The following is an 11927-nucleotide window of genomic DNA, read 5'->3' on the forward strand; positions in this document are numbered from 1 at the left end:
GCAACCACTCTAGCTCAGCCAACAGAGGGAGTTCATGCACCCCACTGAGCAAGTCGGATATATTTCACCCAACGGAGTCCAGTGCAGTGTAGGCATAATCCCATGGATGATTTCTGGCAACTGTGAGCCAGGATTTCTGTCACGTCTGTAATAATATTGTTGGCTAGCAGTGTCCTTTTAAACACTGAACGTTATGTAGTGATAGCCCAAGGCCCCATAAACGTCTATAGGGCTAGAAGCCCCTCCTCCCTTAATCAGGCCTTGCAACCCTTTGAGGGAATGGCTGTAAAAGGGTAGGTCTGATATATTTCCTTCACCCAGAGCAATGGGTCCCCAACCCCTGTTCACCTCGGGACAGCCCGTACCTGAAAGAGGGGCTTTGCTAGCTCATCCAGTTGCAGGAACTGCTACACAAAGTGTGACACGCTCAGGGCTGATGTATTCCAACCAATAAGGAGCAATCGTAGCACGCACATGGCAGCCGCTCCATCCCTGTAGCATAGACACACCGCCCCCAGTACACAGGTCAGTGGTTGGGGGGACCTATAACTCCTGGGGGGATTCTGCACCAAAAAAATAAAAACTTTTTTTGTGCACATTTTAAAATTCTGCAAGTTTTATTTGTCAGAATAGCACTACATAATCACACCAGTTTCAACTGCTTTGGTAATTTATTTCAAAATACCTGTCAGCAAGTATGGCTGTAACAATACAGACACGCACAAAATTTCCCCCAGGAGTAGAGAGTTAAAGAAACCCTTACGACCACCCAGTTCCTGTTTCTCTGCCCCCTTTTCCTCCCCAGAGCCCAGCCATGGGGCCCTCATGGCCCAGATACCCACCCCCTCTTCCCCCACAGCCCAGCTGCAGAGCTCCCCTGGCCCAGATACCTGCATGCCCTCCCTCCAGAAGCCCGGGGATCCAGAGGGAGAAACAGCCTGACGCTCACTCCCAGGCTTGCATGGAGTTTCCTATGTGCCCCCCTCTCCTTCCCTCAGGCATGCTGGGAACTGCAGGTGTCAGGAACCCTCTATGTCCCTCTCCCTCCCCCCCCCCCGCCCCTGGCAGTGTCATCTATATGCAAGCTGGGCTCTGCTGTGTCCAGCATCCCCTAATGGTGGCTAGCAGCTCCACAGCCCATTTCTGTGGGGGAAAGGAAATTCTGCACACACGTTAATTTCTGCAAAATCCTGCTTTGAGCAGTGGTGCAGAATTCCCCCAGGAGTAACCTATTAAGCATCGAGCAGATCCATCCTATGGCTTTCTTGCTTTTTCTGTGAGCAACAGGCTTTCATCCAGGGCAGGAGCCAGCCTGGAGATGACAGAGAGGTTTCAGGCCTCTTGCGAATTTCAGCTGTGCTGGGGGAGTACCCCTCTCATTGTCTGCCCGCTCCACCTTCCCACCTCCTGGGGTACAGCGGCCAGTTGCAGGCACAGCTTCCTACCACTTCCCGCAGCCACCTGACTCCATTTTCACAGCAAAGGAGGGGAAGCAAAAAGAGCTCAGCAGCTGGGGTTGACTCTGTTCCCTCCTCTTCCTGCTCCTCTGCACCTCACCCTTCCCTCCCTGCAACATCCCCACTGAGAAGCTGCCCCCCCCAGTCTGGCAGAGGACAAGGGGACCCTGCTGCTGTTGCCCCTGCCCCAGGCCTGGGAGAGTGGGGGTGAAGAATCCCAGGAGGAGCAGAGGTGGGGCTGGGGAGCCTGAACTGATGCGGGATAAGGGGTGGGTGGGGGCTGGGCTGGCAGAAATGATGGTGGGGGGAGGGGGCTGGGCAGATGCAGGAGGGGGGAGGGATGGGCAAACCTGATGAGGGGGTAGAACTGATATGTGGACTGTGGGGGACAGGATGGCTTTGAAGGTTGGGAGCAGAATTCATTGCTAGGCAGAGGAGAGATGGGGGCAAGCGTGCCTGCAGCAGGGGCCAGTCACCTCTAATACACTAGGGAGAGTGGGCCACACACGCACGCGCGCAATGAGCAGGAAGAGTTCAGAAAGCAAAAGACAGACCAACAAACACCACAATAGAATATTTGTTTAAAAATCTCATGATTTTGGGAGCAATCATGATTTCTGCGCGGTGGGATCTGGACTCAAGATTTTTTTTTTTTAACTCCATGACTGGCTCTACTGCAATGCTGATGCTTATCAGCCCCCAGAGAAGCTGTTGGTTGATATAGCTAGAAGTACAGTGTTCTTAGACATCCATTGCAATCCACCAGCCCACCTGCCAAATCAGCTAGCCTTAAAAATGGATGGTGCAGAGTGTCAGGCGCACACCTGGCCGTTGCTGACAATGAAAGCTGCAGGGGCTATGGCAGGATGAGTAGAAGGGCCACCGCCTGGGGTCCAGAAGACTAAGGTGTGGTCCCAGACAGAGCCCCTGCAGCTGCAGATCTTGGTGGCAGAAGCAAATATTCAGATGAGAACTTCAAAGGCTAAAGATGAGAAAGGTTCCAGGTGCTCAGCAATTGAACAGGGTGTTTTGACCCTGGGATAGGTGAGGCTCATTCCCAAGGGACAGGTGACAGCCTCTACTGTCCTTAGAAAGGGAGCCTGGTCCAGATTATCTGAGGCAGGGGATGAGACCTGCCCAGTAGAGTAACCCAAGCGATCCTGGAGAAGCTGTGCAGAGCCAAGTTCTCTTTTCATTATGAAGGACAGGTTGCGCTGGAATGGGCTTGCCCTGTGCCTGAGCCTTGGAAAGTGGTGTGGTTCTGGTGGTATCTGGCAAATTCTTCCCAGTCCTTAAAAATCAGTTGGAGATGGTGTAAAGCTCTCCCTGATCCATGCCCATATCTGCAGCGGATCTCCACCAGAACAGACTTGCCTCAAAGATTTAACAATCTGAAGAGAGTGGATGGTATAGGGTAAGTGTAGAACAAAACAGAGGAGGAAGGGGAAGATAAGGATGATCATACAGACAGGAACACAAGATTGGCCTATGTACAATCTGGAGGTTGCAAAGTTGTTTGTTTGATTTAAACAAGATAAATGAACAAAAGATATTAATGAATCTCTAAAAGGCCACCAAATCTGTAAAGCCATTAAACGTAGCTGCAGATGGGAAAAATGCTATGAAGGTACAAAGTATTATTCATTATTCCACTTTTTTTGCCTCTTACCTTCTCTTTTTGATCAATTGTTACCATAAATATATCACTTATCTATTCTTGATCTTGGTCCTTTAGACATTTCTTTGGGGATATGAATTTCCCTCAACTCCAGGTCTGCAGATAAGTATTAAATACATTCTCAAGAATAAAGAACATCAGTAGTTTCATATGCTTAAAGTTAGTAAATAGTTTAGCTGATTATAGGAGGGTCTGCTTCTGGTCAAAAGCTCTGGGAAGCTTTACAAGTTGCAATTCAGGTCTTGACCATAAGGTTTTCCTCTGCCCTGTGACAACTCCATTCTATGGCCAAATGGAACTCTTTGTTTTCTACTAAGCAAGTTATTCTAAGGATTGATAGTGGAAGGTGATCAGTGGGACCACCCACATGCTTAAAGTTAGGCATGGACTTAAGTGCTTTGGTGGATCAGGGCAAAGGCACTCGTCACCTTGCAGATTTGAGCCGTGTGTGATTACTCTGGTAAAGCAAGTAGAGATTTCACTAGCTTATTTGAAACTCTGGCCATTTGCATGGAGAGATACAGAGAGATTATGTGCTTCTCAACTGTATATATATCATGCTATTGACACAAGGGCCAAATTATCTGCTGGTGTAAATGGGCACTGCTCCACTGGTTTCAACAAAGCTGTGCCCATTACCCCAGCAGAGAATGTGGCCCAATTACTTCATGGTTAATAGCATGGATAGAACTTAGGACCCTAGAAAAAAGACATTATGTGGCTGTCAGATTGATCACTTACATAACTGTATTCAAGACTCTAGCATCCTTGTTTTGAAATATACTGACAGCCTGAGAAAGGGGCTTTGGGTGTACGTGAAAGATAGCAATTTAGATAACCAATCAGTGCTGGAGTGAATATAGTTTGATGACTTTTTTATAGTTGTCCTAAACTCTCTAGTTTTGGTAAAAATCCATGGTGTACTGAAAAACAGACAGGATAGGCGTTAAAGAGATGATCCATTTAATTAGATTATTACAGACAAAAATATGTAAGCTTCTCTACAGAAGTGCATCGCTTCTCTCAGATTAAAAACTAACCTTCCATGTATTTTATATGTATTTGTGTATACACACGCGCACTTGTGCTTGATGGAATAAATTATGGCTATATTGCTCTCTAAGATTAATGATGAAGACATGGTAGACATAGGAATTGCCAAGCCAGATCAGAACAATTGTCCACCTGGTCCAAACCTCCCTTTCTGATGGCGGCCAGCACCCAACGCTTCAGATGTAGGTGCAAGAAATCCCATCGTGAACAATGATGGAATAGCCTCCCCATAGTGGAAGTTTCTGTCTATCTCTTCTCAGTCATAGGGTATGTCTACACTGGAAACTTCAAAGCACTGCCGCGGGAATGCTCCCGCACCAGCGCTTTGAAGTGCGAGTGTGGTCGCACGCACGCGCTGGGAGAGAGCTCTCCCAGCCCTCCTGGTAATCCACCTCCACAAGGGGATTAGCGCCGAGCACTGGGAGCTCGGCTCCCAGCACTCGGAGCCTGTCCACACCAGCGCTTTAAAGCGCTCAGACTTGCTGCGCTCAGGGGGGTGATTTTTCACCCCCCTGAGCCAGTGAGTTAGAGCGCTATAAAATGTAAGTGTGAACAAGCCCATAGTGCCATAGAGTTTAAGACCAGAAGGGACCACCAGATCATCCATTCTGACCCGTATATCAGGAGCCACCCACACCACCCAGCTCTTGCACACTAAACCCGACAACTGAAATTAGGCCAAAGTATTACAGCCCACAAGAGACTAGACTATTATGTGTCACAGGCAGATAGCCAGATGCACCAGTGCCTGAGCCCCCCATAAAGGCAGGGAAATGATTATGTGAGATATACCCAGATAATCCTGGCAAGTGACCTGCACCCACACTGCTGCAGAGGAAGGTGAAAAACCCTCAAGGTCCCTGCCAATCTAACCTGGGGGGAAATTGCTTCTCGACCCCACATATGGTGATCAGTTAGAGCCTGAGCATGTGAGCAAGAACCAGCGAGCGGTTTAGCTTATTCCCAGAAGTATAAGAGTTTATATCTATTATGATTTTTTTAATCCTATGTAATGTAACTGTGGACGTTCTCATTATCCAATATCAATGTCCAATCCCAGTTAGAATCCTACTACACTCTTGGCCATATCCATATCTTTTGGCAGTGAGTTTCACAGGTTAATTATAGAATCATAGAAATGTAGGACTGGAACGGACCTCAGTAGGTCCCCTGCACTAAGGCGGGACTAAATATTCTCTAGACTACCCCTGATAGGTGTTTGTCTTAGCTGTTCTTAAAAATTTATGACAGAGATTCCACAATCTCCCTAGGCAATTAGTTCCAGAGTGCTCAACTACCCTTACAATTAGGAAGTTTTTCCTAATGTCTAACCTAAATAATCTTTGCTTCAATTTAAGCCCATTGCTTCTTGTCCTGTCCTCAGTGGATAAGGAGCACAATTTATCACCCTCCTTTTTATAACAGCCTTTTATGTTATGTTATAACAGCCTCCCCACTGTGTTTTTTTTCTCTGGACTAAACAAACCCAATTTTTTAATCCTTCCTTGTAGGTCATGTTTTCTAGACCTTCAGTAATTTTTGTTGCTCTCCTCTGGACTTTCTCCAGTTTGTCCACATCTTTCCTGAAGTGTGGTGCCCAGAACTGGACACAATATTCCAACTCTGGCCTCATTTGTGCTGAGTAGAGTGGAGGAATTATTTCTTGTGTCTTGCTTACAACACTCCTGCTAATACAAGGGTTCTCAACCTGGGGGTCGGGACCCCTCAGGGGGTTGTGAAGTTATTACATGGGGGTCACGAGCTGTCAGCCTCCACCCCAAAGCCCGCTTTGCATCCAGCATTTATAATGGTATTAAATATATAAAACAGTTTTTTTAATTTACAAGGTGGGGGGGGGGGTCGCCCTCAGAGCCATGCTTTGTGAAAGGGGTCACCAGTACAAAAATTTGAGAACAACTGTGCTAATACATCCCAAAATGATGTTTACTTTCCCCCACCCCCGACAGTATTACATTGTGATTCATACTTCGTTTGTGGTCCACTATCACCTCCAGATCCTTTTCTGCAGTAGTCCTTCCTAGGCTGTCTTTTCCCGTTTGTGTGACTGAGTATTCCTTCTTAAGTATAGTATTTTGCATTTGTCCTTATTGATTTTAATCCTGTTTATTCCAGACCATTTCTCCAGTTTGTCAGGATCATTTTGAATTCTAGTCCTGTCCTCCACAATGCTTGCAACCCCTCCCAGCTTAAAGTATTGTTCACAAACTTTAAGTGTTCTCTCAGTGCCATTATTCAAATCATTTATGAAGACATTGAATAGAACCAAATAAGCTAATTATGCCTTTTGTAAAACGGGATTCCCTTTTATCAGGTTGCTTTCTAGTTTCAGTGATGTCTCCTTGTTGAGAGAGGATTACTATGTGCACATAATTTACCTTCTTTATACCATTAATCATTCTGCATACCTCTGTCATCTCCCCTCTTATTTGTCTCTTCTCTACAAACAGTCTCAATTTTTTCAATTTCTCCTCCTGTGGAAATTTTTTCATATATCTGAGCATTTTCAGTGTCCATATCTGAACACTTTCTATTCCTGCTATCTCCATTCAGAGGCAGAGTAACCACAGTGAGCATAGTATTGATTAAATTTTCAACATTATCTTCTATCCTGTTATTTATAAATCTTAATATGGATTGAACTTAAAGTAAATGATGACCATGAGGTCCAGCAATCTTCCCACCTTAACAGGGGAAAAGAAAAAGAGACAAATGTACAGTATAATTTTTTAGGCTAATGGAAATTTAGCATGACAGTTTGATGAATTAGATTTGATTGGGTTAAAAGTTCTCTTGTATATTTTTATTACCTCTAGTATAAGATATTTTATTATAACCTTATGCTATTTTATGTTCTATTACTTTAAGAACATTATCTGGATGTATTATGACTTATTTTTTAATTATATGGTTTTAATTATGTTTAGAGAACAGAGTTTTAACAATCCCTAAAATACAACTCAAGACCTGCTGCTCCAAAAAGCACAGGCCTCTACCTTGTGAGCTAGAAGAGACTTTCCATGAGTCACCTTTTCAAATTCATCTCCATGGTGAGCCAGCCAATAAAGGACAACCTGAAATCACACAGAGAACACTCTCACTTACTTGCCCAGGCCTATATTCAGTACAGGGGAGTGGTGCACATAGGTCCCACTTCAGCAAAGTACTTAAATACATGCTTAAGGCCTACTGAAGTCAATGAGACTTAAGAAAGTGCTTACGTGCTTTGCTGAATCAAGGCCTTATGCACATGTTTAAAAGCACATAAGTAATCCCATCCCTAGCACTCAAACACATGCCTACCTGTAAGCATGTGCTTAAATACCACCAGTGTCCTTAAATGCTTTGTTGAACAGCAATGGGAGCACTCATCTGCTTAAAGTTAAAAACATGTGTAAGTGGTTTGTTTATTTGGGGCCATACACATTAGCTAGCTCAGTGGTTCCCAAACTTGTTCCGCCACTTGTGCAGGGAAAGCCCCTGGGGGCTGGGACGGTTTGTTTACCTGCTGCGTCCGCAGGTTCGGCCGGGGCTCCCAGTGGCCACGGTTCGCTGCTCCAGACCAATGGGAGCTGCTGGAAGCAGCGGCCAGTACATCCCTCGGCCCACGCTGCTTCCAGCAACTCCCATTGGCCTGGAGCAGCGAACCGCGGCCACTGGGAGCCGCAATCGGCCGAACCTGCGGATGTGGCAGGTAAACAAACCGGCCCGGCCCGCCAGGGGCTTTCCCTGCACAAGCCGCGGAACAAGTTTGGGAACCACTGAGCTAGTACATTAGGACTTGTTGAAAAAATGTACTTTAAATATAAATTTACGCTACTATTTAAAAAGCTGGGAGGATTAATCAATTAGCCTGGGTTCTTCAAATGTATACCTCCTTGCTTTTTTACAAGGGCACAGCTTAGTAAGATGTTTATTAACGAAGTGGAATTAATTTTTTTTTTTATAAATGGTCAAGATTTTTGAAACCTCTTTAAGAAAAAGAGTTGACTAGATTATGTGGGGAGTCATTAGGTTTTTGGTTGACCTTGGCCATTCACATGGAAGACAGCATGTTGAACAGAGAGGGAGAAATTAATAGAGCCCTGCAAATCCGTGCATATACGCAGATCATTTTTGCAGATCGCAGATCAAATGCGGTTACAAATTTTGTATCCACACAGGGCTCTAGAAATTAATAACAGATTTAGAGACTATCACCAGCAATGGTATTTGCATGCATTTAGAGAGATGGAAAAGATTGTTGACAACTTTTTTGTTTAACTTTTCCTTCCCCTATTGTACAGGGGTAGAGAGTGCTCTGCTTTCAAAAGCAATCTGTGTGAAAGGAATACAAAAAGCCATTTGGGACATGAACTCTGGAGCCTCATCTACACTAGAGCAGCATTTTGGTGTAGCCAGTCTAGGGTTGCTGTTGAATGTGAAGCCATATTTTCTGTACTGGTATTTGTATATGTAAAGTATAGGAATATCCTAGAAGCATTTCAAGAAAAACATTAAATTGAGTGTTTTGTTCAATGGGAAGGTTTAAATGGGAAGTATGTTTCTAGACAGAACTACAGAGAGAGCTGTTAATTGTGGCTCTCACTTGATGAGCAGGTCTAACCAACATAGTGCTTAAAACAGTAATGGCAGCTACTGGCTCAAGGACACTAGAGCTCCCACCATTGCTAACACCGGTGGAGCTGAATCAGTGCTAGCAATGGCTTGTCAAATTTCCCTAATGTAGACAGAGCTGTAGGTACCTGGAGAACTAGAGAAGTTCTGACATTACAAAATATAACAGGCTGAGAGGGCGAATGGTTTTAAAGTCAGACAGTTTAAAATTACACATAATTACCTCTAATGCCTAACAAACATTTGGCTGAAAGGATTATTTTGTAAAAGTGTCAACACTCCTAGCCTTTCAGTTAAGGTTTGAGAGTTCACAATAAGCATTTCTGAGAACTAGGGTAACCAGATGTCCCGTTTGTAAAGGAACAGTCCCATTTTTGGGGTCTTTTTCTTATATAGGCGCCTATTACCCCCCACCCCCATGCCATATTTTCACAGTTGCTATCTCAGGGGTGGCCAACCTGAGCTTGAGAAGGAGCCACACGTTACCAATATACATTGCCAAAGAGTGACAGTAATAAGTTAGCAGCACCCCAAGAGCACCCCCCCAACTCCCAGCGCCTCCTACCCACCGGCAGCCACACCAATCAGCACCTCCCCTTCCCTCCCTGCACCCCGATCAGCTGTTTCATGGCATGCAGGAGGAGGAGCAAGGGCATGGCAGTCTCAGGGGAGGGAGCAGGAAGGGGTGGAGTGGGGGCAGGGCCTGTGGCAGAACCTGGGGTTGAGAAGTGAGTACCCCCTGGCCCATTGGAAAGTTGGCACCTGTAGCTCCATAGGAGTTGGTGCCTACACCAGGAGCTGCATATTAACTTCTGAAGAATCACAGAATATCAGGGTTGGAAGGGACCTCAGGAGGTATCTAGTCCAACCCCCTGCTCAAAGCAGGACCAATCCCCAATTTTTGCCCCAGATCCCTAAATGGCCTCCTCAAGGATTGAGCCCACAAGGCTGGGTTTAGCAGGCCAATGCTCAAACCACTGAGCTATCCCTCCCTCTCCCCAACCCCCACATAGGGCTCCGGAACCACAGGTTGGCCACCCCTGTGCTATCTGGTCACCCTACTGAGAACCCCCAGAAGTTCTCCAGTGAAAACAAACAAACCAACCCTGACTTAGTTACTGGTATTTCTAATATTTAAAAAAGCAAGAAAAAAAAATTAAAAGAAAGGAAGCAAATAATCTTTCAGGCTTCCTTTATATATTCAAAATAAGGGAAAAAGGGGAGGCAAAGGCAATTTAAATAAATCTGTTTTATTGTACACTGAGCATATATTTATATTGGACCCAAAGAGAGACAATAAACATGGAGCCCTCTCCCACAATTTGTACAAAGTCACTTTTCAGAGCAGAACTGCACTTTAACACAAGCTAGAACAAGACTTCAACAGCAACCGTCCAGCTGCGGTTTTGAAAGCAAGTATTGCACACAAACTGGGACTTGCCCAAGAATAATTTCAGGGCGGAACAGACAAAAAAACAAAAAAAAAAACCGTTGACCTTTTGCTGTCACCTAAAGCAACACAACAAACACTCCCTTCCTTAACCACAAAATCCCGATGCAAATTTACCGCACGCACCCCAACAGCACCCCACCCACACCCCAACAGACACCAAACGACAAAGGATCTGAATCTTAAGAATTTGCGAAGGCATCTCTTGTTCCACCTGATTGGATCTGGGGGTAAAGAATGAGTCTGTTTGTTTACACAGGGCACGTCTCAAAGATTACCCAGGGCAGGCCGAGAACTGGACTGGCGCTCTTCCATTGCCGAGTCGGACACACGAATGAATGCATAGGAAGAGAAGGAAGTGACAAGGCGGCCTGCACCCGAGCCTGGCAGGCCCGCTCAGCCCAGGGAGAGCTGCAGGGCGGCCTCCCGCGCGCGCCTCGCTTCCCGCTGGGGCTCGCCCACGCGCCAGTGACGTGTCACGCCACTCAGGACAGGCCTGGGCTCTGCCACGTCCCGCCGCCGGAGGGGAGGGGGCAAGCGAGGAGGGACCAAGCTGTCCCCACTCGCGCTGCGTACAGCACCGCCGGCCGGATGGGGGCAGCCCTGAGCGCCCTTCCCCGCCGCGCGCCGCGATGAGCGGAATTTGCCCTCCCCGCGCGGACCATCTATGCTCCCGCTCGCTCTCGCTGGTTGGCCGCTCGGGGTCGCGCCCCGGAAGCGAAGCGGCCATGTTGCTGGGTGACCCCGGGGAAGCCGTGCCGGGAGGGAGGCTGCGGGGTGGGCGAGAGTCGAGGGACTGAGAAACAGCTCCCGCTTCCCGGGTGAGCGGGGTCCCGGGCGAGGCCCCTCCCCACGCCCCGCCGGGGGTCGCCCTGCAGCGGGCCCGGACCCCTCCTGCCCCCAAACCGCTTTCCAGCGTCTTGTTCCCCCTCAGGGATCCCGCCCTGCGCTGCTCCCCGGGGCCCTTCCTCAGCCCGCAGAGGGTTCCGCCCGCGCGGGGTCTCCCCCGCCCCAGCAGGTGGCTTCCGTGCAGCGCCTGGCAGGGGAAGCCCGGGCGGGGGCAGGCGCTGGCGGAGCTGATCCAGGGAGTCTCGGTGGGGCCGGGGGGGTTTAGTGTCGTGCTTAGGGGGGGTTTACAGTGTCTCTGTTTTGTGTTGTTGCCTCTTTCTGCTTTGCTGGCAGATAGAGTGAGGTTGTTCTCTGCCCCCTCTGTAGGGATCTTTTCCTCTGCACTAAGTTTCCCGCTCTTTCCCCGGTGGAAATCCATCCCCTTGGGTTCCCCTTTCCCAGTGGCTTGTGAAGAAAGTATCAGGGAGACTTGCACGGGGGAGACAGCGAAATGCAACTGGGAAACAAATGTTGACTTTCACTCATCCATTTTTCTTCAGTTTGCCTTCTCCTGCATCTGTCCCCCATGGCAGCGTGGTCCCGTGAGGCAGTGCTGAATCTCTATCGCGCTCTGCTGCGCCAGGGCCGTGGTCTACGCTACACCGACCGTGATTTCTACCTCGCCTCGATCCGGCGTGAGTTCCGCAAGAACCAGCAGCTGGATCGGCTTGAAGACAGAGAAAGACAACTGGAGAAGGGACAGGCCTTCCTGAACAATAGACTGGGAGGGTTGGTTTAGAGTCTTTGCCTCCCCCTGCTCTTATCC

The 11927-nt window shown here is 47.6% G+C and overlaps 1 protein-coding gene across 3 annotated transcripts in view; it reads left to right on the forward strand.

The window, feature by feature from the left end:
• MIURF (mitochondrial elongation factor 1 upstream open reading frame) overlaps positions 1 to 11900 on the forward strand; it is a 48764-nt gene extending 36864 nt beyond the window's left edge. The window contains exons 1-2 of one of the 3 annotated variants that reach the window (XM_048834576.2): positions 10778 to 11094; positions 11662 to 11900. In XM_048834576.2, the coding sequence (XP_048690533.1) occupies positions 11688 to 11900 (213 nt within the window). In that variant the 5' untranslated portion in view covers positions 10778 to 11094; positions 11662 to 11687. The other 2 variants (XM_075124186.1, XM_048834565.2) reach the window with 2 other exon arrangements.
• The last annotated feature ends 27 nt before the right edge of the window (positions 11901 to 11927 follow it).

This window comes from Caretta caretta, chromosome 1, assembly GCF_965140235.1.
Source record: "Caretta caretta isolate rCarCar2 chromosome 1, rCarCar1.hap1, whole genome shotgun sequence".
Lineage (NCBI taxonomy): Eukaryota > Metazoa > Chordata > Testudines > Cheloniidae > Caretta > Caretta caretta.